At 46.7% G+C, this 26,972-nt stretch overlaps 1 protein-coding gene and 1 long non-coding RNA gene across 2 annotated transcripts; one reads left to right on the forward strand and one right to left on the reverse strand.

Annotated features, from left to right (window-relative positions):
* On the reverse strand, window positions 1-26,972 carry TTC9 (tetratricopeptide repeat domain 9). Its single transcript, XM_040557501.1, has 3 exons — window positions 26,586-26,972; window positions 5,813-5,995; window positions 1-1,155 (listed from the first exon to the last, which is right to left on the reverse strand). Exons 1-3 carry the CDS (start codon window positions 26,956-26,958, stop codon window positions 1,076-1,078), a joined length of 636 nt encoding a protein of 211 aa, XP_040413435.1. The 5' UTR covers window positions 26,959-26,972; the 3' UTR covers window positions 1-1,075.
* On the forward strand, window positions 1,162-18,106 carry LOC121070392. The gene is made up of 2 exons (XR_005820050.1): window positions 1,162-3,469; window positions 13,915-18,106. It is a non-coding gene; the product is annotated as an uncharacterized LOC121070392 (long non-coding RNA).

Genomic DNA, 26,972 nt, shown 5'->3' on the forward strand with positions numbered 1-26,972 from the left:
TGGGAGAATCGAGACCTCAATCCAATGTACTAATAATACTTTGCACTGTACATCACTGTACTGTTACTTACAGACATTAACTGGTAAATCCTCACAACACCCCTGCGAGGTAGGGAAGTATTATTATCCCCAGTGTACAGATGGGGAAACCGAGGCACAGAGAGGCTAAGTGACTTGCCCAAGAGCACACAGCAAGGCATGGCAGAGCCGATACACGAATGGAGACGTCTCTGTTCCCCACCCTATGCTGCCCCCACTAGACAATGTTGCCTGTCTGGATACGGGGAACCCACAGGTCCCTTCTAAAAGCAATGGCTGGACTTGTTGCCTATTAATAATTTTTATTTGCCTTTAATGAATTATTTCACAGTTTTTCCCTCATACTGTACACCACGCTTTCACAGTCTGTTCAGCCTTCTGTGGTACCCCACAGCCTTCTCCTCCAGTACTGGGACAGCTTCGGGGGTATTGTAGGGTGCTCTGTGCTTTCGTTAAGAGGATGTTTAGAAACAGTTTCACTGGCATTGGATTGGGAGCATGTGAGCTCTCACTGGAGACTGGTAGCACACACTGGAGAAGCAGGCAGGGGGAGCTGATGGTGAAAAGGCATTTGCTATCCCCTGTGAAATGACCAGTGGCTCTCTTGGTTTCTTGGCTCTTCTAAGCTCCAGTGATCACCCGGAGTAGAAACTGCCTGTCTCCAGCTTGCCTGGCCAGGAAGTAGTTGCCTGGGGGTTGCTTCCCTACGGGTAGTAAGCAGGCAACTCAGGACCAGAGAGGTCCCCCAGCGTTGCCTGCTCCGGGTGTGTGACGCTGCCTTGGAACAAGGCTGGCTGTAGCCATTGTGCTCTCCTGCCATGGGGAAGAGGGATTACCATGGTTGGCAATGGTAATTGCCGCAGCCATATCCAGTGTCTGAGTCTTTTTTTTTCAAAACCAGGATTCGATGAAGAACAAGGGAGAGTGGATGGATGAGGAGATGGGGATGAGGCAGAGCAAACAGGAAAATCCACCAAATGGGCTTCTAGGAAGGAAATGTTCCCCTTTGGGCACTTCAGCTGAAGCAGCTTCATTTTCACAAGGCTTCCTTCTCTCTCTGGGAACATCTGCTGAGCTTCATCTCTGTCAGCTGGATATATCGTATGACATTGGTATCTGCAGGGAAAGAGCACACACACACGTGCACAGTGGTTACAACTCCCTGTGAAAGATGGACACCCCACACTGCACCGTTCATCCATTGTGCACCTCCGGTTCCTGCCTGCAGGAACAGCTCCAGTGGGAGGCGGCTCTGAACCAAACCCTGCTGCTTTGGTTTTGGTGAACCTGCTCTGATTTGGGCTCACCGTCCCTGTTGCTCATGATCCTGCCTCAGCCAGTTTTTACCTTCTCTTTGGCTACTCTTGGTCACCACAATTGAATTCACACAGGTGAAGCCATCCCGGTCATCCCTGCCTGTTCCTGTGGAACAGCATCTCCACTGGCTTCCCTGCCCTCCGTGCTTGGACACAAGACTCTAAAGGCACCTTCTTTACAGTTACGTCCTGCTTCTTCACCCTCCTATTCATTTTACAGCCTATTTCACTCTTCTCACAATTTTCCATGATGAGCTGATGTGGGAAGAGCACTGTTCTTTTAGTAACCTTGCTCTCCTTAAATTTCATGTTTGTGAGTCTTTCCACCATGACGCTGTATCTGCATTTTTGTCATACACTGTATGCTGCACACTGCCTTATCTATCCTAACGAAGTTCCTGGGGGCAGAGAACCACGTTTCATCTCTGTACAGAGCTGTGAGACCCCAATACCGTGCAGGCAGTAAGCTCAGCCCTCTTTTTCCTTCCAGTATTTCAGTGCACTAGCACAGTGCACACACAACATGTGAATTTTGCTTTACCTCCGGGCCCTTGCAGGGAGGGAGCCCGTTCACCCTGAGGCACACGTTGATGTGCAGGATGAGTGTGTCTCTCCAGACAGACCCCATGCTTCTGCAGCCACGGCCACCCCTTTCTCAGTTGTGTTGATTTACTTTCACAAGGGCAACTTCCCACCAGCACAGCATCCACATGGTGGAAAACGCCATGTGGTATCAGAAGCAAGCAAGCATAAAAAATAACTGCTTTCACTTATGTATTAATTTTAAAATGGTTCTTTGCTCACAGCCTTACTGAGAAGGCCAACCAGGGCCAGCTTTGTCCATTATAAGTTATTAGAGCTTCAAAAATCAATCTGATGCACACAGCAATCCATTCTGCCCACAGTCAGGGAGCAATTTCACCTCCTCCTCATCCAAATTTCCCCACACCAGCTATTAAGTAAGTGCTTGAGCTTCCAAAAAGATGAGAACATTACTGGTCACATGCCCACTGCTAGCAAGCACAGCTATTGCCCCCACCAGAGGAGTTGTGGGTGCAGTGTTTCCTGTAAAAATGAGAAGGGGATGCCTCTGTTGTGCCATCAGCTGGAGCGGAGGCAATGGAAGATGGTTCAGCTTCCCTTCACACAGAGCTCTGCACAAACATGTTGTAGCAATGTTGCTGTCACTTCCCAAACTGTCTCTGGTGAGGTAGGTCTCCCTGCTAAGTCTTCTGCAGGTTCAGTGGCAACATCCTACTCCCTTCAGAGGGTGGCAGTCAGCAATTAAGATACTTGCCCCATTTGGGGGATTTTCAGTGAATCAAGGAGTTCTGCTCTCACTTGTGTTAGACAAGGAGCACCAGCATCCTGAGCTGGTGATGCACTAGCACTTTATACCAGCTTAATGAATTTTGAAGGAGCCTTTCTTAACAGAAATGGTTTCAGCTGTGCGGCCTCCAGGAGTGGAGCAACTCAGCTGCGGGGTTGGCCCTGAATTTTTGACCTCCCTGCTCCATACCCTCCAAGCACCTGATGGGCTGCAGCACAGGTGAATGTCCTTGCAGCCGCGTTTCAAGCATCGGAGGCCTGCCTGGTGCAGGTGACAAGCAGTAACTGAGGAGGCATGGTAGGAAATTGCACCTGCCCAGGCCTGCAGGGACTCCGTGCACAGTGACAGAGGAGGAGGAGGTGGGTCTTGGTGTGGAGTGGGGCAGCAAGCAGGAGGCTGCCAGCTGCCTTCGGCCTGAGGGTGAGGCAGCTAGCTGCTGATGGCATGGCTTCACTCACCTGGGAGATTGCCACATGCACGGGGAGCCAGGGGCAAAACAAGGTGCAGCTGATAGGGGGCGGGAGAAACTCTGATTGCAAGTTAGCAAAAAATCTCCCGGCAGGTTTGGGCAGGTGTTGTTTCCTCTTTGAAGGGCTGCTGCTTTACCAGAGAGGAGTGGTGAGCAGCACTTTGCTTGTGGAAGGAGCCCTATATTTTCCAAGTCTTTTCCATAAAATGACGCTGTGCCACCACAGCTCTGTCTGCAGAAATATTTCAAAGCTAAATGTTAATGAGCAGAAGGCTCTGGTCTCTCAGCGAGGAAGTGCTGATGTATGAATGGCAGGTAAGGACAGCTCAGTAAGTGATGCTGGCAGTGCTGCAAAGGGAATGTGTCTCCTAGCTCTTTTGAGTGTTCCTGTGGCCTCCTGCTGCATTGAAGGCTGTTCCTGCTTCTCCCAGTGGCTTCAGAGCCTGGTTGTTCATCTGCTGGGCAGGCACCATGGTCTGGGTCTTGTTCCTGGGGACTAGGAGTTTGGGAGGCCAGCTCCTTCCATGCAGCATGGGAAGCTTAACGGCGACTTTTCTCTCCCTGTCCAAGATGCTGCTCAGTAAGGAGTGCTATACAGTTATCTTGTATTCTTTCCACCTGCTTTTGTGATTTTTCTGTTGTTTTTATTTGGAGGTAGCATAAGAAATGGGGCCAGACCCTGCCCTTGCTGCTGATAGTCAGTAAATAGCCATAAGGAACTTCCTGTGATGACAGAGCTGTAAGCCCCTTTGCTAACTAATTCCTCTTTACCACTTAAAATTCCCCCCAGCAAAGAGACTGCCAGTGATTTGAGCCGAAAACATTCCTTATTAGAGGAGGGGAAAGAAAGGCAGAACATGACTGTGATAATAACCTACTGCTTTACCAGTGAGCCTAGCAAAACCTCAGATAACAGAAAACAATTGCATTTTGCAGATGGAGACACTGACTTATTCCAGGTCACATAATTCTTGCTAGTGTCACCTGATTCCTACTGCTGTGTTTTAACAGCCACATCCTTTCTTGCTTTATGCATTCAATTCTTTCCGTAAGTTCTCAATAATCATAAATAAAACAGTGCAACAATGGCCTTGGATGGTCTAGCAATAACAGAGAGGAGTCTCTGATGCAGAGCTGAAGGCCAGAATTGTTTTTTTGTATACATTAAGGGCCTTTGGGGACAGTTTCTGGTATGTCTTTGCAGTAAGCAGCAGTATTTGAAGCTTTTGCTGTTGAATACATTAGTATTTATTTCAGGAAGGAATGAGAGATACCAAGTAAATAGTATCACTGAGGGAGAGGGGGGAAAAAAGCATAAAAATACATTTTAAAAATAGAAGCAAAGTGGTTCAGCTAAAAGGACTTTTTAGTGTCTGAGCCTCATCAGAACCCCAAGGTTAAGATAGCTTCTTATTTTCCTCCGACTATTTTTCTCTGCATAGGTCTCCCCATTCCCTGGTTCTGGCGCAGGCTGAAAGCAGAAGGGCATGCTGTAAACTAAATAGACTAAACTGAGCTTTTAAGCACATTTGCTCAGCGAGCGCGGGGCGTGCAGCTGTGCTGTCAGACTGCCCGGAGCCTGGGGCCGAGCACAGCAGATGGGACCGGGTGCCTGTATGGGAGGTGGGAGCGGAGTGTGATCCCGGTGCTCCTCCAGGACGCCGTCACCGCAGGAGCCCAGTGCCTACAGGACACCACAAACTCTGGCCACCTTCCTCACCTCTTCTAGCTTGAGGCATGCCAACCCCACTGTGTTTGCTCCTGTTTCGTGCCCAGCTTTCTCTCTCCCTGCACACACAGGTGCAGGTGGAAGAGCTGCTCTGTGGGGTTCCCCTTGCGTGTGACTTCTGTTTGGCTTTCTCATGGTCCTTTAATTTTTCTGCATGTATTGCAAAGTTCCTTTAACAGAAATGGGTTGAACAATTGTGTGGTTTTATCTCATCAGGCAGTTTCCTACAAAAAATCAAAGCACTGTCTCTGCATTGTGGCCTTCTACCTGCCCTCTGAGTTTGGGTGGGTTAGCATAAAGGTGGTTGCTCTGACCGGGCTAAGTTGTTTGCATACATGATTTCTTTGCTGCCTGAAATGAATTATTTTTGTTTTGGACATATGGATGGCAGGTACTTGAACAAGGCATGTGACTGCCTTAGTGGCACAAGTTGAAGCATCCTGTTGAGAGCTTTGTGAGTACATGTCTGTCTCCTTTTATCGGAGAAATATACTATTCCTTTACTGAGATGGTGGAAAGCATGGCTGTTGGGGACTACAAACAGTCTACTCGTTTTGTTAAGCAGAAAAAGTATCTCAGATTCAGAAAATATAATGGTTGGGATGTGCTCTTCCTCATCCTGCTTCCTTCTTGAAAGATAAGACGGGAAAGGAAAGAGGTAGGATCCCTTCCCCACAGACAGGATTCCAGCAGTACTGGTACCACCCAGCTCATGCTGCAGCCTCTGCAATACTTAGTTAACAGATAATGCCTTAAGGCAATGTCACTGCAAACTTGCTGCCCTAGGGGTGAGTCCTTGACAGGGAGCAGGGCTAAGGGTGCAGTCATGCTCATCCCTGTGGAAACCAATGAAAACAAATCAGGGACAAAGTCTCGTGCAAAGAAATGCCCAAGCACTCAACGCTAAGTCAGGTTCCTGCTCCCCATACCTGTTGGCTGGCGGGATCTTGCCTCTTTCAAGTAGTAGAGTGCCTTGTTGTAGTCACCCAGGTGGTAAAACGCGACACCCGACCGGTAGAGTGCCTTGAAGTTCTCTCCTTCTTTCTGAAGCACCTTGAGGCAGTACTCCTTGACACGCTCGTAGTTCACCAGTTCGGCCTGGAGCAGGCAGGCTGCAGGGGAGAGAGACAGAGCAGGGAACGTTACTGCTGCCTTTCTGCTCCGGCATCTGCGCGGGCGAGGAGAGCAGCCTAGGTGAGGGAAGTGACTCAGACTCGTGATTCAGAAGGGGTGCAGTCCTATAGATTGTTTGCCAAATCTGATTGTTCACAATTTAAATACCCGTGCTTCTATTTCTGGCGTTTAAGCTGAGGGGATTGTGTTTGTTCTGGGTGGCTGGGGGGAGAGAGCAAGAACACAAACATCCCTCTGGAGCTGGAGCTCCACGTTGATCCTGTGGTAGTGACTGTAGTAAAATCACCTCCCAGCTGAGGACTAGGGCTCAGAAAAGTACAAAAAGGTGGTCAAAGAATAGTTATCAGGGGGAATTAAATTAGCCCAAATTTTGTATTGGGGTTAATGATCCAAAGGTGCTGGATTTACAAACATAATGTATTGCTGTTTATGCAGGAGGTCCTATGTGGTGTTTTGCTGTAGGAAGCACCAAGGGTCTCTGCTCTGTTGGAATGCACTGTTAGTAAACCAGAGGCACCTGGAGCTAAAACACAGGGTAAAAAAATGTGCTAGGCTGCAGGCTTTTTGCAAAGTATTGCAGCAAAAGTTTAGCACCAGAGGTCAGTTCTGCTGACTTCCCAAAGGAAAAAGGTAAACAGCAGTGAAGAAACAGCCTGCTGAGGGCTCTGTGCCCAAGGACGATTGCTGCATAAATGTCAAGGAGCTGACAAAAATCCCCAAAGTGAGTTTCCCACAGATAGGTGTGGAGTAAGGGGGAGATCCCTGAGACATGCTTTACAGCCACATTTGCCTTCACTAGGAACCAGAAACACCCTTGCTGGCAGTGAGCTTGAATGGGAGGCAGGAATCCCTGGGCTAGGGAGGATTGCATGCTGGACGTGCCTCTGGGGCTTACTGTAGTGTGCACTCTGGGCTAATTTTTTTTAGGCTTACGGGCTGTTAAGAAAGATTTTGGGGAACACTGATGAGAAAAGGACACACTGCAGCAAGTCTTAAGGGAAATGAAGAAAGCTGTTCTATTCACAAGCTCTTCTGGTGCTACAATCCAAGGCAACTTCGGGAATGACATGATTTGGAGAGGATGGAAGGGGAAGGAAGGCAGGATGCTATGCAAGGATCTGTTCAGGGGCTGGCAGTGTCAAGTGCCAGGGCATGGAGAGAAATTTCCCATGGCAGGTGGTGTTACTCAGTGTGTCTCTGGCAAGGAGGAGACTTGCTGCTCCTGGAAACCCAAGCCGTCACAGTTCGGATGTCACCAATGAACAGCCGGACTTCATTTTTTGCATGGTAACTGTTGCTGGGAGGATATGATGCTGGGTCAGGAATACGATAGTTCTCAGTCCCCTTCCCCTGCACCCCTAAAGTGAGCTCTGCACCCTCTCTGTAGCTCGCTCTACATTTCATGGGCAAGAGGGCAGCTTAGATGACCTCCAGAGATTCCTTCCAACCTAAATTAGTCTGAGCCTTTGATCAGTTAATATGGACAGAATGCATCCCTAACCCAGGCATGCGTTTACAGCTTAAATAGCTAACTGGAACCAACCACAAACAGCCTTCTGCCAGTAAAGAATTCACGGTACAGATGTGTTGGGCAAGGACAGCAGAACTAGCCCCGCTGCTGCCGAGCTGGGTTAAGTGACACGGCACTTACAAATCAGATCTTTGTCCCATTTACTTTAATGAGGGACTTCCTAAGTATTTTAACAGATTCTGACACTGAAGGGCATAGGTATTACAAAGGCATCTGGATGCTTACTGTTTGATTGCCAGTTAAAAAACGTGTTTCTAAAAGCTTCGTAGCCTTTCCTTATCCAGAATTTGTCCCCTCCTATTTGTCAAACATTGATTTTTCTCGCTCTATTTCTAATGGAGCTTGAAATGACTGTGCTTTTGTTTTCCTTTATTTTTCAAAGCTATTAAAAAGATGGCTGTGTAAATTTACTGCTGGCTTTACAGCCCTGGAAACTGGATTGCTTTGTTTGTCTGCTGACCAGTAGCAGATACAGCCGTGGCAGTAGCTTTCTGCACACTGCCAATCTGCTCTGGCCTTTCACGTTCTGGGGAACTGCCTTGCAGAGCAACTAGATGGGGGATTTTGGTCTCTGTTTGTTTACTACTTAGTATTTCCAGCTATAGTCACAGAAATTACCCTGAAAATGACAGGCAGTCAGACCATGCATATTAACTCAATAATTCCATATTGGACTTGCTTCATGGATTGGTTATAAAATATCCCAAATCCTGCTAATTCATAAGCCCAAATGGGCTTCCAGATATCCAGCTGGGTTCTTTCTGTGACTCATTTTCACAGTAAAGGCTCTGCAAGGCACTGCTGTAACTGTGCACGTGGCAGAGAGAAGTCAGTACCACAAGGCTAGCAGGAGAGATGCGTTTATCTGAACAAAATGAGCAAATGGATGTGCAGGAAACAGTTATGCTGGAAGAGTTGGCCATTTGGAGAGCCAGCGTTGGAAGTGGCTGCTGCAAATGAACCTGGAGGGAGAACCTCACTTCTAATATTTAGAGGTGTGTGCTTTCAGTTCTTCATGCACTGAAATGACCTTAATGGACTGTGATTCACCGTGAATGTAGAGCCAGTTAGTAATTCAGCTCTCAAAAATGGAAGATACATGGCACCCTTGTACTTCCTAGCCAGTTCAGTCAGAAGAATTGTTTTGAAAATGTCACTTTCCTAAACAGACACGTATCTCTGGCTGGTAGTGTTTGTTTAGCACATCAAACACTTCATCACCCTCCTTATCAGTTCATAATAGGCCCCCAGTGTATCCTTCTGAGGAACAGAGCTAACTCAAAGACCAAACCAAGAGAGGCTTATCCAGCTTCTGCTTTCTTCAAAGAGAATGGGCTTGATCCCACACAGCACCATCTCTAATGGCTCTTTGGCAATTAGGAGGGTGAGGAGGGTGCCCTTCACAAGCAGATGCAGACCTCCAGTCACCTGGTCCCTCCAGGTTTTATCCTTGTAACGCAGCATCCATCCAGCAGCTACATCTCTCCAGCTCAGAACTCAGGGTGTCCTGTTGCCTCTCAGCATGTGGTTAGTCCATCGTACTTGGTTATTGTTCTCAGTTTGGTAAATGATTTACTGTGTCAGCTTGAGCAATAATTAATTCCTAATTTTTAAAACTATGCTGCATAGTGATGAGGAGCCCCCATTTGCTGTAAAAACAAGCAGTTTTGAAACTGTGTGAAATGTGCTATGGGGAGGAGAGAAGGCTATTCCATTTAGCTCCAGTGGAGGATCCCTGTCCATCTCACTTCCCAGCTGACTGCTGATGTTTAAGCAAGGAAATAGGTAGTCTGGCTGCTTTTCTTCTTCCTCAGAGTACTAAATCCAGGTTTCTAAATTTTAATTCCTGGACTGAATTTATGCCAGCCAGCTCTGAGTTGCAACTATTTGATAGATGCAGCGCAGATCTGTTATCAGTAGAAAATGGTACCGTAAGAGCTAACTTGTGTGACCCTATTTAGCACCAGGTTAGACAAAACAAAGATTAAAACATCTGTAGAGCCAAAATACATCTACTCCTTTAACCCTTAGCTGTGGATAGCAGTGGTGGGAAATCTTTAATTGAATTCTTGACAGTTCAGAGGTTTGGATACTAGTTTATTTTACCCTGAATTAATTCTGAATTCCAGTATATCTTTTAGGGAGGTAACTCTTAAATAGCCTGCATGAAGAAGTGCCTAGAGCTGCTTACTAAAAACCTCACGTTTCTCAGCTTTCATCACTTCTATAGCTGTTGTGTGAACCTTTAAGATGAAATTCAACTGAAAATGCTGTTGGTTAGCATCTTGCCAGGGAAACCTCTCCAGGTTATGAAAATAGCTCAGTTTGGCCCAAACTTTTGGCTTCTAATTTTGGCTGGACCAAGATCTAAGTCTGGAAGTAGGGTGTACAGATTTTAACGTGGAATTTCAAACAATATGAGAAGCCTTGCCTACCTGGAAACTTTTGCCAAAAGGTAAATCTGCATGCTGGAACATTCCTCCAGACACAGTTTTATACCAGTGGCCAAAGTCCTACTGTAGGCAAGGCTCAAGACCTATCCATGCTACAGAAAGCTAAGCCAAATTACCATGCAGTCAGTGTTAGCGCGTTCCTTCCCTGCGGCACGTTCGTTTGGTTCAGCACGTGGTGTTAGTCGTAACAGGAATTCCATTCACAGCTTTTCTGGGGGATGAGCATGCCCTGGCCCTTCAGGAATGTCTTGGGTTGCAAGTTTGTATTTCACAAAGTCCAGTCTTGTTTGCAGTTCGCTGTCCCCCAGGTAAGCTGGTAGCACTGCCTGTTCTTATGATTGCCTCGTCCCTTCCATTTTAGGGGAGAATCAACTGCTTATAACTTCAGTCTTCTAAGTTTTTGGACTAAAATATTCCATATGCGATGTCTGCTTTCAGAAAATGTCAGCCAAAACTGTTCAGGTATTTTTGAAAAGCAGGCTAGGGAAATGTATCTTATTTTTCCCTTGTTAAAGATCTCTGGTGACTGTCTCTTTGGATTTGTCTCATGTCCTCTCAATGTTTGGCTTTGCAAACTGAAATCTGGCAGATATCATTTGTGTCAAGCAGGTGCCTTCTGTTATCCCTGGGGTAATTGAGAGCTGGCCAACTGATAACTTTCTGGAAATAAAACCAATATTGTACTGCGTATAGTACTCAGAAGAGGTGCCTTAGAATTTGGTACCCAAATCCACTGAATATTCTGTCTACCTTGGGCACAACCCAGTTTAGGAAAAGTGGGAATTTGGAAACTTTGAGCCAACAGGAGAAATTTCCTGCTCTTTCTTCTCAAGAAAGAGGAGTGGAAAGTAGAAATCAACGTGAGAGGAGCTGTTTTACCTATGACAGAAAGACAAGGAGACTGATGCTGGCAAGGCGAGGGTATTGGGGCTGAGAGCCGTTTGGGGGTGAAGACGCAGAACGGCTGCAGTGGTGAGAGGGTTGTATGAGTAGGGGGCTGAGGTCTATCAGGAGGCGAAGTCTGAGGGCAGAAGTGGAGTTAAGAGTTTGGGACAAGTTGCTGAGGATACAGAGGTTCAGGGTAGCTAGCCTGAGGACCAGCAACAGCATCTTTAATGGTGAAACTCAAGCACAGGAGACTAGTTTCACTAGGCGTGTGTGACAGCAGCTCCTCTAGCAGATGACTTACCCACCCTTGCACTCCTGTTCAGAATTCTTTCTCTGTTGATTATACAAAACTGAGGGATACTGATCTGCAATGCCTAAAGCTGGCCTTTGCCAATATCCCCTGGAGACTGGAGCAGGTGTCCTGTGCAAGAGCTAATAGTGAGTCTTGCGGTTGAACCACTCATATGCCCACGCAAGAGCCTGAATCTAGATGATCTTTGTTTTCCACTCCTTAATATGAAAATTTAGGGAATACTAGATTTGTCTTTCAAAAAAATGTGAGAGTGCATTTGACCTACTTTGAGTAGTGTACCATTAAGTGAGCGGGGCAGATGATTCTTCTACAACAATCACTGATTCAAAGAAAAAAAAAAAACACATAAAACCCAACTTGTATTGATTTGGTTGGTTTCAAAGCAGGGAGAAGTAGCTAAACCCATTGCTGCTCAAACCTGATGTATTTATTCCTTCTTTATTGTATTTATTTTTGATTCTAACATTGGTGTTTAACAGCTTATGTGTGGATTATTACTCCTTAACGAGTGCTAGGTACTCCAACCACTATAAACTCGACGTGCATTTCACAAACTGACAGTGTCATTCCCAGAAATAGCCATGATTAAACTCTGCAAAATACTTTGCTTTCCGATATGATCTCACCCTAAGTATAGCAGCCAACAGCTCACTTAAAATCTGTTTAAATCACAGGAAGATGGAACATATTCTTGTTCTAGTTCTATTTTGGAAAACACATGATTGATGCTTTGATATAACTACTTCAGGGTTTTATTCAGACATATGATTAAGACCTTGATGTATCATTGAGCAGGCTTTGTCCTCTTACTTCTTTAGGACTCAAAATAATAGGGCAGACTACAAGAGTCTCATAATACTTCTTTTATTTCAGAAGGCTTGGCATCCTTCATAGTGATGCTCTTTCTCAGAAGAAAAAACACGATAGTGATAAATCTTGGTTTAAGTGTTTGGGAAGAAAAATTGTTGAGACGTAACTAAAAAATCAGGGATTTAAAAAAAAAAAAAGGTTTGCTTTTTGCTTTGGAATAGACAGCAGTCTTCTAATCATGCCACTGATGGATGTACCATTAATCTGTGTGCTGCAGTCTCTGTAATTGGTGTTTATAAAAGCATGTGGAGTATATGTTGTCCACTGGAGGAATTAAAGGGGATACCATTACTAAATGACATTGAAAATTTCAGCCATGTGTTAGTAATTTAGATTATAATTAACTTCTAATATTAGGTAACATGTCCATCATAAGATGATGCTGACAATGTAAAGGTTTACCTGAGATTAAAAGTCACCTTGGAATTAAGTTACTTTAATTTTAATGTACAGCATAAAAAGATGTAGTCTATTGGAATACTTCAATCCAAATTTCTCTGATGTTGAAGTTACTGATCTAGAGGGTGCAGACTGCACAGGTAAGGTGGATGGCACAGCACAGTTCTTAGCATGTGTTAAATTTCCCTAATTGGCACTGAAAGGAGCTGTATAATGTGAGGGAATGCAAGAAGCCTAAACCAAGGAACAGAACAGGTTGTAAACCATCCATATCTGCACCGAGCCCCCTGTGGGCTGTGCCTTTCAAGAATGCAACCCAGTGTTCCTCCAAAGGGGATGTTTGGAAGCATCTTTTTTTCAGAGAAATGCCGTGTACAGTTTCACTACAGGGCTGAGACACTAATTAGGATCTGCAGTTTCCAAACAATCTCTTCCATGAAATATTTCTTCTTTTCTCTATAGTCCAAGCTTGCAAACAAAGAGGATTTTCTGGCTTCTCACCAATAAGAAGCTAATTATAGACAGCTTGATAATGTCTGGCAATAATCTGATCAGCTGACTCCCAGTTCCCGGACAACCTTAATGGAATGAAAAGGGAATATCAGAATGACAGCACAACTTTACAGTCAGCAGCCCTCATTTATTCCTCTCCAGGTACCAAAAAGACCTAAATATGCCTGTATGTTTCTGCTTGCAGGGAAATATGTGGAAAATTAAAAGCTAAACTGTATGACAGGCTGCCTCTCTCTGTAGGGAGGGATTAATGCTAAATGAGGTGTGGATCCACAAATGTTTGGAGAGCCCAAAGTGTCACCTCTTCCAAGCTGCCTTCCCCTTCTTCTCAGCCTGACTCCCAATTCGTAGACAGGTGCCAAACTTTCCTCCCCTTTCTGCCTTCTTGGCCATACTTTCAATACACAGCATGGTCTCCTTCAGTTCTCTGCTGCCCCTGTCCTTCACACCTTTTCCAGGAGAAGGACCCTGACTTCACAGCACAAATTCTGTCTTCTAGGACAGAGACACTGCTAGTGACTATGCTGATGCTTCCACCACCATGCGCGTTAAGAGGCATCTAGCAGCTTTTAGGGGAGCTGCTAAGCCTCTGTGAGGCCTCTTGTGGCTGGCAGCCCACCCTGGGACCCTTCCTGTTGCCACCCCTTTAGAGGCTTGGAGAGCACAGGGCTGACAACAAGGAGATACCTAACAGATAATGTGAGCTGTCAGAACAAATCAGTTTAATTTCAGACTGATAGGGCGATCAATCTTGAAGATAAAGGTGAAACAGTAGACGTTACATATCTTGGCTTTTACACTAGTCAAATGACAAATTCTAGTGACATTTTCTTAAGCAAATTGAGGGAGAACAGTCTAAATGAATAGACTTAACTCTGTTATCAAAGCAGAAGGCAATATTAAGTAGGATTCTGCACTGATCTGTCCTAGGTCCATTGGTATTTGGTGTCCTCAATAAAGACCTCAATGACTATGACTGCAGGCTGCCTGTCAACTGGCAGATAACACCAAGATGCGAGGAGTGGCTGGGATATGCTGGAAGGCAGGGCTGGAATTCCAAGGGGTCCTCACGGACTGTAGCAGGGTCTTGACAAAAACAGGATGTAACTGACAGGGGCATGCGAAAGGTACTAAAGTTAGGCAGGAAACAAACAAATGAACAAATACCACTGATAGAGAGCAGGAATGTTTGGCTGAAATAATTCTGCAGAAGATGATCTGTGTTACAAGGTAGATCACCAGATAAAGTTAGCAAGGCTATATTGTTAATGAAGAAAAATGCAAACTAGCATGTATGACAAGAAATTTGCAATAAGTGTGAGTACTGTCTGATTTTTGGATACCAGTCTTGAAAGAAAATGTGGATAGATGCCAGGAGGACCCTGACAATAACAAGCAGAATGGAGAACACAGACTGTAAGCCCTAAAGAAGACAGTGAGGGAAGGCAGGCTTACAATGTTCACATATGTAAAAAAGAAAAAAAAAAACTGTCATGCAAAGTAGGGCATAACCAGAATGCAATCTGTTCTTGTACTCAGGAAACCAGAAGAGGGCTTAAATTTCATCAGGGAAGAATCTTACTAGGAAGAACTTTCTAATAGTGACAAGGCGGAAGCATTGATGTAGACTCTTTAGGGAAGTTGTGGAGGATCCTAGCTTTGGAAGTGTGTAAGAACAGCCTGAATAAATGTTAGCTGGGATATACATTATCCATACCCTTGTACCATGCAGTGGTATGGATAGAAGACTCCTGAATTCCTGTCCAGCTCTGCAGTCCCGTTACTGATTGTGCTGTAACACCCAGGGCATGAATGGTCCTTGGTTCTCCCTGACAGCCACCATTTACTGCAAATTCCTGTCAGAAGGTCCTGTTGAAGGATGTTGCTGTTCCCCCAGGCTAGACATTTGAATACATAAGCACTTAAGTAACAGCAGGCATGAATGATTTCTGCCTTTGCTGTGTTTATGTTCTCATATCTCACTCTTTTCTAATTTTCTAGAGTGCGGTTCTTTAGAAGTGTTCATTATTTCTAAATGATTCTTAAGCTACTTTAAGGCAAATTAGTGGTGATTTATGCTTTTTTTGGTCACAAATCCAGTGATATAATACTGAAGTTTCCCTTCAAAGGGACAAACCTTTGGGAAGCAAAGAACTGCAGACAATTTTTCATCTGATCATCATAGCTTCTGTTTTGAAAGAGTATTTGACCTACTGGTTCCTGTAGTTCTTCAAATTAATACCAGAGTCTTACTGAAAATTCTTAGCAATGGTAAAATTAAAGTAGTTAAAGCCTAGATGTCAAGCAAACAAGAAGTGTTTTCTGAAGCTAGAATCCATCCTCAGCTGTGGATCCGCAAATCTTACTCAACTAAAATACAGAGATCTCCATATCTCACCTTCTGATCTCCATGCCTTTGATTTTCCCAGCCAGAAGACGTAGGAGCGAAGTCCTAGCAAACCATTGGTGGAACAAGAGCTCCAGTCAGCTTTTAATGCCTAGATCGTTTTGATTCTGCAGTCTCCATAAATGCTTGCTCCTCCTGCAGCCGCATTAGGAGAGCTGGGAATCTGTTCCATTTGTTTTTGCCAAGGCTGTTATTGTTGATCTGCCAGGTTAAATCCCCTGGAGGTTTCCTCTGCTCTGACTTTGTATTTATCTAGTGGTCTTTGACCTGCCTTTATCTTTTAGAATCAGTACTCAACTGGCCCAGTCTGGTCCAGTCAATGTGCCTTTAGATGTCTGACCTTCAGATCTGCTGTTCCAGTTGCTATTTATTCCACCGCCCCTTCCTTGCTGTTTGCTTTTGTCGTGCCTTTCACCTTGCATTGCTTTACCCTCGCACTGCTGTGCCCTCTCCACATCGGATCTTTCCTTCTCTGGCCTTCTGTTGCTATCAACACCCACCAGAGGAGGAATCTGGTCTCTTGGGTCATTTGCACGGGGGAAAAGTACATGCAAGTGTCTCAGAGATCAGCAATATGGGATGCTATGCAGTGAAATTCAGGTCTTAGTGGAAAGGTGGCTTCTGTAACCCTGGCCATGACCAGGAAGGTATTTCTGTGAGTAGGGAGAAGCTTTGAAGGAAGTGCTGGATCTCAAGCTGCTTCTCTGCTGAGGGGTGAAGCCTCTGCTCGGGGAGGCTCACCGAATAAACAACTGACAGCGGGAGCGTGAAATGCAGCTGGAGCAGCTTGGAGGCTCTCAGATGAAGTCACTGACAGTTGTGCATGCCACAATTGCCTCCAGCCTGGCTTACTGCAGTGTGCTCAGTTCGGGATGAAAGCTAGTGCTTCATCCTGTGCCACGGCAGGGCCGGCTGACGTGGCTGCCTAACATCTGTGCGCTGTGCCCTGCGGTGCTGAGCCACAGCTCGCCTCCCGGGACATGTGGAAGAGCTGACAGCTGCAGAGTCCGCTATGGGGCGGGGAGCCGGCTGAGGCCACCACCTCGCATCCTCACACCATGTATAATTGATAGGGACTGAAATGGTTTTTGTATTTCAGCTAGGGAGAGCTCAGGAAAAAAAGAAGACTCTTCCTGGCAAGAAGGAGAGGCTGAACAGGGAGGAACATTTCCTTCATTACTATAATAACCCCATCAGGTGTTTTATCCAGGTCCCGCGTAGCCCAAAGCCCTTCCATTTTAATGATGTTTTGAAACAGAAAGCAGCCTTTATGGCCTCTGAGGGAGGGATGGAGAGAACGAGAACGGGCAGAGGCAGAGGATGCCAAAGTCACTGTTCTTTAACTAACTGAGGAGTGAGAGGTATTAATCAAAGCTCTCAAAACTTTAGCGCATTTTTAAGGAAAATAAGGAAGAGTGATTTGTCAGCTACAGAGCCGAATGATCCTGGCTACGTCAGGCTGTGTCACCTGGCTGAGCTCCGATTGCCAATGCAAGCTGGGCTTAAGCTTTGCCCTTTTGTGTGGTTGGGCTTCTGGTGTCCTTGCCTCTTCCCTGCCCTCTGGTTATACCGTATGAACTTGGTACCTTTGAGACATCTGCCTCTCCATCAAATCCAGCTAGTCAACAGGTTTGAAAGTTACCGAGAGTGGACTGACAGGCTGACTACAGGAAAACATACTCGCTTATGACTTGTTTCCTTTGGAAATCAGGCTGAAAATGAATAAACTGAAGACCTGAGTAATGATTCAGTGTATTATTTGCTTGGGAAGGCCAGGGTTTGAAATGTGCAGGAGCGTAAGCTGGTCCTCTAAGATGCCTGCTCTTTAATAAAAGTTGTGGCAAAGTGCTTCAGGTAAAGTTCTCAGATCGTTCCCAACCCTTCCATAAACCAGGTCAGTGCAATGCACTGCTGGGTGGAAGAATGAGGTAGGACTTTGTCTGATTTTAAGTATACGGAGGGGAACCTCTACCCCAGGTAAGGAGCTTGTTTTCAGACACCAGGAGCATGAGAATCATTGTAATGGATCAGGCTAATGATACAGTTCCTTGTCTCGACTGTGCCTTTTCAATTAAGCTAGAGGATACGAAGATATACTAAGAATTATGTGATGGCTAAAGAATTTGTAGTGGGTTCTGCTGACACGCATATCAGCTAGAGACCACTAGAAGAATACTGCAGGAATTAATTTCAGAATTGAACTTGTCTAATGCTTCTATTAATTGCCCTGATGTAAAAGAAAGAGCGCCTACTTGCGCTGTGAAGTTGGAAGGTATCCTCAAAAAGGGTAAGGATGGCAATGTCATATAAAAAGAGCTACATCACCTGGTGGACAGCGTTAAATTTATTTGGGATGGAAGTCAGTAATGCAAAACTTACAATCATGCTCTTTGGGATTTAAAGCAAGAATTTCTGCTGGAATTTGTGAGCTCATGAGCTGGAAATAGCCAAAGAGGAAAAGGATCTGAATATGCTAGTTGGTCACAGGATGACTGAGTCATTTATGTGACATGGCCGTGGACAGGGAAATTAAAATCTGAGAAGTTTATTCATAAATCCAAACCAGTTAGCAGTGGTTCTCAAGCATGAAAATGTAATATTTGCTTTACAGCTTCTATCGTATCTAATATAGCAGTGAATGTGCTGATTAGTTACGTGTCTAAGCCTTCTTTTCTAACCTTATTAGGGTCTTTAACTCCATGATACCTTCCGGCACTGTGCTCCAAGTTAATCAGCCCTGGGTTTTAAAAATTATTTTGTATTCATCTACTAATTTAATTTACCCTCCACCCCATGAGCAAAGCTCCTGAGCTGCCTCAGTTTGAGCTCCATCACGGTTGTTAGAGAACATACAAAGGAAAGTGAGCATATTTACTTTGTACTTGCAGTATAGGTGAGGATCTTGTGCTGCTCTGGTTTCTTTGCAACATGAATGCACTACTGCGTCTTGAGCAATTAATCACTGCAAATCATTTAAGAGGCTAGTAATCTAGGATTTGAATTATGCTAGTATTAAAACATATGGTGACTGAAGAAAGCACTGAGGCTTTATTTTGCACCATGCTCTCTGATGAGAGAATCATTGCTAGTGGCACAGGGCAGAAGATCTGATTTCTTAATTTTTTTTAGAAATATGAGTGGGGAAAAAAAAGGTGCTATTGCAGAGCAATAGCTAGTGCAGACTTGCAACGATCATCCAGGAATAACAGACTCCTTCCCTCGTGGTTCTGCTTTTGCAAGGTTAACTGATGGCCTCCACAGGTAGCTCCTGTTTGGGAGAGGCTATGGCTATTGCATGGAGCCCACCTATTCTCTCAAAGAGTGGAAGAAATGTAGGTCTTTGACCCTCCCCCTCTCTGGGAGCAGGAGCGGGGCAAAAGAATATGGATTCTCACAGCTTCTTCCCTGCAGTTGATTGAAAGATTGTTCTTTATATCATAAAGATGCTGTTCATACGGGGTGAATTTGTGGGTTAGATGGTGACTGTAGGGATGGCACTGCACGCTGGAGGTAGAAGTTGGTTAGTCACACCAGCCCAGGAATAGCCAAAGGGAGTGCTAAGGGTCTAACATAAATTTTCAAGTCCCAGACACCTCCTCTGCTTTTAATTTGCTTTCGGGAGTAAGTTTGTTCTCCCACACACCACACTGGGGAGTGTGCAGGACAAAGATACACTAGTGCATGTCTTCTATTCTCCCCTCCATCTGCTTCAGGTAGCAGTAAACAATTCTGCTGCCTGGAGTCGAGAGTGAAGTCTTTCGAGTTGGAAAAGACCTAGGGCTGGGCTGACCTGAGATCAGTCTGTGCATGTTAGGCTGAGCCTCACAGACAGGTCAGATGGGTAGCGAATCTCCACCGCTGCATGATGAGGTTCTACCAAGAGCGCCCTCAACGCTCCTGCTTTACAGGGCAAGGAGACTTGCAGCAAGGTAGATACCTCACTTGAGTTTCCTCGAGTATGAAATGAGCCATTTAGTCCCTGATGTCCCCAGGCCAGACTAACACCAGAAGCATGAAGACTGACAGCTGTAATCAGCGCATCAGAGGAGATTTGGAATCAAAATTTGAGGAAAACAAGCTTGGTGGCTGCTTGCTGGCTGACCCAGCTGCTCCTTTCCAGCAGCTCCTAGGAAACCAGATCGACGGCTAGATTAGCGGAGTTTTGCTGCCTGCCACTCCGATATGAAAGGAGGTGCTGCTGCCGTTGATGCAGAACAATCTACATGACAGCCCCCTAAACTGGCAGCAAGGAGATGCAACAGACAGTGCTCCCACTAAAGCAGGAACGGGAATGCTGAGCAGTGGCTAGAAAAGTATTTGCTTTAGTAAGGCAGAGGTTTTACCTGTCAAAAATGGATGTACTGGAGAAGGTGTCACAGCAGAGATGGGTCTTAAGGAGAGCCAGGGAAGAGAAAAGGTCCAGCCTGAACAACTGATATACAATAGGTAATAAAATCAGCTCCAATCAATCAGGTGCACTGAGATGCTGTGGGGCAGAGCCTGAGAACATGGGGGATGAGAGGGCAATGCTGGCAGAACAGACGGGGCCTGGAAAGGGCTATGACTTTGCCTGGGAGGTCAAAAAGTCTGCCACAGCTGCAGTGCAACTGGGGGAGCGAGCAGAGGAACTCAAGCAGAAAAGGCACTGAGTGCGTAAGCAGCCCCGGCTCCTGAGCTGAGAAACACGATGGGGGAACTGGGTACACAGGACAAAGCCAAGGAGAAGCAGATGGTGCTATGCAGCCTATGAGCCTCAGGGTGATGGCGTGTCAAGAATTTTGGAGAGTGGGGAGAACAGAGTGGATTTTGAAGTAAAGATCATGACATTAGCTATTGCCTATGGACAGTAACAGATGAGCTCTGGCACGTCAAACTATGACAGATAAAATCATCGCTCCCAGCTGTCCCTCCTGCCATGGGTTACTGCAGAGAGAAAACGTGACTGTGCCGAACTCGCTCCATGAGTTGTCCTAGCATGGTTTCCAGCATGGTCCTAAGCTCAGAATGGCTGTAGCGAGATGTGACCCCAGCTTCCACGGCTGCCAAGTGGCCACCGAGGCAAGTGTACAAGAATGGGGCCAGCCACAGTGCCTTCCTGCCACCTCCCAGCCTCAAACTCAAGCATGCCCCTGCTGAAGGTACTGCCAGCAATTCCAGCCAGGCTTCCAGAAACCACACCAACTCTACAGTCTTGGTTAAAGAAAGAGGAACACTAACACTCCAAGCCACCACAAGAAGATTTACCTGTATCCATCTATCAATGTCTTATGTTTACTGTTTCCCATCCAAGATGCAGTGCAGAAACGAACAGAAGGAGACAGATTCCTGAGCAGCCACGAGTAACAGCTTCCTGGTTAATGATGGTTCATAGTGACTTTTTCAAAACATTTTTAACCCTCAGTATTAGTCACTGGCATGGTTACCTGAGTAAGCTGAAATCAAGACTAATAAACAGTTGTCTTCCTTCTACATCAGTTTCTTACCCATGAAGTGAGAGAAGACAAAAAAAAAAGCCAGTAAATTTCCTCAAAACCACATTATGTAGTTCCTCCCTATCTTAATTGTTTCCTCAGTTTCATACTCTGTCATATGCTATTTTCTGTAAGATGGCACAATGTCAAGAAGAAACTAGGATCTGGCAACATTTAGACCTCCCCTTTTATTTATACCCTTTTGTTTTGCTGTTTCTTTCCTTACAGCGATCTCCTTTAGTGGGTGTGCAATAGATCTCCTCCTAAAATCCTAACGTGAAATCTTCTGATGGCCTTCCATACTTGCAGCATCAATCCCGCTGCTCACAGGACGCTGAGGGGAAACCAGGGACGCACTGCTGAATTGATAGGCAGCTCTAGGAGAAGGGCTGGAGAAGCAGGTCTGGAGTCAAGCTAGTAATTTCTGGGTCTGAACCCAAGTGAACAGGAGGAAGAGAAGGATGCTCCACCTGCTGAACCATGGAAAGGTGGCAGAGCTCAAAGGAAAAAAAAAAAAAAAGGTAACCATGGAGCTCATGGGTGTATTTAGCAATAGATCGGGAACCAGCTGTGATTGTCACACAAGGCATTATTGAAGCACCTGAACCATCTCCAGCACAGCACTGATGGGAACCTGGGGAGGTGTAAGAGGCTGTGATTCACTGTGGGACTCCTCCTGGAGGGAACTCCAGGACAGCAGATCAGAAAGGGATGGAGTAAAGCTAGCAGGAGGTGCTACTACAGACCTCTCAGAAAGCATATCAGTGCAAATCTCAAGGTGGAGAACAATCAATACTCTTTAGGTAAACAAATTAATCACTACTCTGTGTTCTTGAAAAAGCTTTCTGATTTTTCATACCTCCTGCTTCACCTCCAACGATGCACCTTCTCCAAATGATGAACTTTGTTCTCCAAAATAAAAGGGAACAGACAAATACAGAGTATTTCACAGACTAATTCATTGCAATGGCAACGCGAATGAGGGTTGGGCCTATTGCTAAAATGCTTCGGTCACCTGCATTCACTCTCTGCTGCAACTGCACCTACATGGAGCATCAGGCCTGTAAAGCATATTCCCATGCACTGTGGCTGGGCAGATGCATCTAAAACAAGAGTGTCAGGAAGCTCCCACCCCAGCTAGCAAAAACGAAGGCCACATCCTGCTGTCATCTGCTGCTGTCTCTCTTTCCCATTGCATGGCATCATTACAGAGCGTGTTTTTTGTTGATGCAGCACATAAAAAAAAAAAAACCAACAACTTCACATCAAGCAACAATCCAAGCTTGCTTTAACACCCACAGCACCATGTGCCCTGGTAGAGTGTGTACTTGTTAACTGCTATATACTGGGATGGGATTTTAGAAACTCCGTTTGAGGAGTTCTAGTGGGTGGTCAGCAGAGACGAATTTTAGCAGCTTTTCTGCTATTTAGTCATATTTTCATTTGGATTAAGGCTCCTTGTCTCAGTGGGACTACTCACCGAAGTCTGTACAACTGGTGACTGTTGGGAGCGGTACCTACAACCCTGTCCAGAGCCCGAGGGTGCTAGCAAGCTCAAGTGCTGCGTTTGGTGGGGCTGTGGCTGTGACCTTTGCATAGTTGTGAACAGCCAGCTTCTGCCAGGGCAGGCGGCCAACCTGTGCTGCCCAGGCTGAGACCTACCTCGGACAGCTACGTTTTGTAAAGCTCTGCAGGTACGTGTGCCCTCCTGCCAAGGCTCCTGTACAAAACCATGTGCGTTTGAATGGGGGTATAAACATGTTGCGTTTAATTGACATTCATGTAATTAACAAAGCCTTCCAGTGCTCCCAAGAGGTCAGAAACACAGATGGATAAACTGAGGTTCAAAGGATGAAAGATTTGGTGAAGACAATACAGTTGGTCAGCACAGAGAGGCACGATGAAAAATCTCAATCTCCCAGCATCACTCCTCATCCCCGGTTCTGTCTCCGGTTCTGTTTTTCCTGCCAGGATTAGCTCTACTATTTCTGCGTGCTTAGGAAAACTGACAAAGGTTTGCTTATCGCACTGCAACATTCCCTCATAAAAAAAAAAAAAGGCTTGAAACTCTGCTTACCCTTGGCATTTTGCTGCTTTGGAAGGACTAGGACTTGTTTCTCTGCAGAGCAGACACAGTCCTTTGATCCTGTAAACTTTTAGGCAGTAATGCTGGAATAAAATGATGATTGCATTTAATGAGGGTAGTGGTTGCGTTAGTAGCAGGTGGATGATCCCTACCTGCTTGCAGTTCATAAGGCATTTAAGTTTCATCTAGATACAAGATGTTATATGAGTGGAAAGGAGACGTAGACATGAGTGGTATTTGGCCAGGTTGTTTTTCTGCAGGCATTGTTCCTACGTTCATCTTTATTTTCTAAGAATACAAACCACTGACTTGGGAAAACTTGGTTGAATGCACCATCGGGATCAGGTCGTGGTTCCTGTTCTTTATTTTTCAATTGGGCTGAGAGAGGCAAAAAGAGGTCAAGTGACTTCCTCAAGGTCAGAGCCCGTCAGTGAGTCATAAAGAAATGACTGTTTGCCTCACAGCCCTGCATTCATTCTGCGAGGCTCTGTGCTGCTGGTAGGATTTTTCTCTGCCCACCCCAGCGATTTCTGGGGGCCCAGACCACGCTGCTGCCCTTGCATCTGGTGACATTTATCAAAAGGACTTATGGCAAAACGAAGGGCTATCGGCGTGCCCGTGCAAGAACACAGCAGCGATGGATTTTGCACATGTTAGGGTGAGAGCCTTTAAGGCAAAACTCGTGGAGCTTACACGGCAGCCCAGCTAGTGGCTTAGTGAAAAAAATGTGAGCAACACTGCCAATGGCAAGTGGAGAAAATCCTACGCCAATTTAAAATATATTAAAAAAAAATCACAAGAATTTTAAAGCCAGCATGTTTTGGAATCCTCTGCAATGGGCTAAGGATAGTTTAGGTCGTGGGGGTGCCAAACGGTTCACTTCAGAAAATACACCAAATATTCCGGGGCTCTGAGTAAATACAAGTGTTAGCCACCCTGCTTCGTGGTATGAGAATTGCCTGTTGAAAGTGCTCCACAAAAGAAGCAGAACTAAAAAACAATCTGTGTTGTAATTTACGTTCTGCAAGGCAGTAAATGTACTGACAACAGATTTGTGTTTGTCCACATGTTCTTACTCATGTAATCAGTCAGGTTAAAACAAAAACCAACCCCGGTTGTACTCCGCGTGTGCACAGCCTTCACCCGTAAGACTGTCCCAAATCCCCTTTGGGTGTGTATTTCTTACCTGCTTATTTGGCTAAGTGCATAGCTAACTAGAGTTGATGCGCTCCTCTGACTGGATCTAAATAAGTAACTGTGTGTGTGTGCTTCTATCTTTGCCATGCGAAACACCTCTGACAGGTGAGTGTGTGGTGGCCACGTGAAAACGACAGTGCAAAACCAAGGTGGGCTTCCTAAATGCTAAGCTTAGGCAGTACGCGGAGATGCTAAAAGAACTCGGTAATAAGGACACTCAGATGACAGCTGCTAATGCTATCAGGTATAAATCAGAGCTCAGTGAAAAACTGCCTTCTCTAGAATTAACATGCATGGCTGTTATGCTCTCTGCACTAGGCAATGCAGATTTATTTATTTTAAAGACAGCTCTAGGCATCCAGTCAGTGCTTGGAAGCGAAACGCCCTGCATCTCCTCTCTTCCCCAGCCACATACTGCTGACTTCTGCTCCCACAACAGGCACTGGTGCCTGCGCTAGAGCCCACCACGTAGAGAAGCTGGTGGCTTCTGCTGCACCATGCTGTTACGAAATAGTCTCACTGCTGCACCCCTTGAAGTTCCTATTAGAAAGGCGTACTAATTATTGTGACAGTTGTGGAGAAGCTCCCTCCCATCTCTTTCCTCTCCTTCAGACGCTAATTCACAGATCCTCCTGCTAGAATGGGAGCTCTGGAGCTGGGCTAGGAGGAGCAACGCTGCGGTTTGTTTAACTGCACGCTCCCCTCTTCAACAAGCAGGGCATTGCTTTAAAATTGCTCGCAGACAGAGCAGCAGACACACACAAAGCTCAGCGTTTCCAAGACCAATCCTGTTCTCCGCTCTGTGCCTGCCCATCTACCGAAAACACACAACAACTGAGTGCAGAACGACACCTTGACCCGCCTTGAGGTTATTTCAGGAGAAGCACTGCTCGCATCTCCAGGGTTAATTACACTCATCTCCTCTTGTGTTCACACCAGTTAAATTTAGGTAAAATCTGCTCGCATCTAGGTTGAAGATGGAGCAGGTTTCTCACGCTGTCTGACTGCTACTGCTGGCAAGATCAAATACAATGAAAACAGTGAAAAAAGCTCCCTGCTCAAAGCAGCAGCAGTAAATAAACGCGGTGGACAACAGCCATTATGCAGGACAGCTCTGTCCGCATGGGTGTAAACATTTCCAGCGAGTGGAACTTGTGTACACAGCAGGAAGAGCCACAGAAGCAGAGCCCATCCCTCCCTCCCACCTCATTTACCTTCTACCACGTCCCATTTGTACCTCAGCACCGGGGGCTGGCAGAGACGTTTCCTGCGAGTACTTGTGCAAACCCAGAACCACTCTACGCTGTATTGTTCATAGTATTGTGGGCTCTTTGTATAACCCTGCCAATCTAAATGAGCCTTGCCAGATACAATGGATTTTAATAAACCTGCGAACAGAAATTTTGAAAGAGACAAAATTACAGCTGTGCAATTATGCTATCACTCTGGGATCTCACCTGCCTCTCCCTCCACAGGATTTCGACAGGCTTCTGAAGGAAGAATAGTTGAAAACGTGATAAAATCGTGCTCTCCATTACATCCCAAAAGCCACATTGAGATTGGCATGGATTAAGCCAAGGGAAGATCCTGGCTTGGCGTTTCTAACCCCATTTGCTTTATTCTGCATCCCTTTTTAGCCCCAGACAGCAGGAAGCAAAGCTAGCCAAGTGTCTCGAAAGCCCAAAGCCAAGCGATGGTGACAGCTGACACACCAGCGTCCTGATTTTTGCCATTTTCCCCCCTCAAGGATATAAAGGGTAGCGAGTGACCCTTCATCCTTGTGGAAGGCAGCAGAGCTGTATTAACGTGCCATTTTGTGCACCTTCTCCAGGTTATGAACCCTCCCTACCCTCTATGTACGTAGGCACAAGTTTTTGTTTCGGAGCTGCGTTTGGGCTCGGAAAGAAAAAAAAAAAAAAAAACAACACTTGGGACCCAAAATAACCTCCGATCCCGCAGTTCTCGCCTGGGCAGCGCTCCTCCGAGTCAGCAGCAGTCCTGCCTCGGCACCGGGGCGCCTCAGCCCTACCCCTCCATCTTCCCCAGTGGATGGGAACAGGGAGGGATGCCCAAACGCCCACCGGCGCCTAGCCAAGAGCCAGCGCTCCGTCCGCTGGCAACTTTTGCGGCCAGGAGGCCGAGGACACCTTTTAATGCCGGGTACCACCCGGGGCCGTCGCCCAGCCCCTTCCTTCCCTCGGGCGGCGGCACACGGAGCCTGTGCCCGTGCCCACGGCGAGGGGACCGGGGGCTGAGGGGGAAGCACCCGGGCCTCCCGGGAAGGGCAGGGCAGGGCAAGGCAGGGATGGGAAAGACCGGGGGGCGCCGCCTGGCCCTGCCGCCGGGCTCCAGCCGCGCTCGGGCGCCGGAGCCGGCGGCGAGAAGATGGAAGGCGCTGCGGGAGGGGAAGGGAGGCGCGCGGCCGGGGGTCCCCGCTGACCTGCCAGGCTGTTGTAGCAGTCGACCTCGATGGCCTCCACCGCCTGCCGCTGCTCCTCGCTCAGCCCGGCGCTGGCAGGGCGCTGCCCGCCCGGCTCCTGGCTCAGCAGCAGCAGCAGCGCCTTGAGCTCCAGCAGGGCGCGGTGGTACTTGCCGATGGCCTCGCGGAATTTCTTGTCCTTGTAGCACTGCGCCCCTTCGCTCTTGAAATCCAGCGCCCGCCCGATCAGCTCGCCCGGCTCCGCGCCTCCCGCCGCCGCCGCTGCCGCCGCCGCCGCCGCCCGGGGCTGGCTGCCCCCCGCGGGGCCGTGCCCATCGCCCGCCCCGCGGCCGCCGGCGTTCAGCTTCCCCGCCGCCGGGCTCGCCCTCTCCATGGCCGCGGCGCCGC

Source organism: Cygnus olor, chromosome 5 (assembly GCF_009769625.2).
Source record: "Cygnus olor isolate bCygOlo1 chromosome 5, bCygOlo1.pri.v2, whole genome shotgun sequence".
In the NCBI taxonomy this organism is placed as follows: Eukaryota; Metazoa; Chordata; class Aves; order Anseriformes; family Anatidae; genus Cygnus; species Cygnus olor.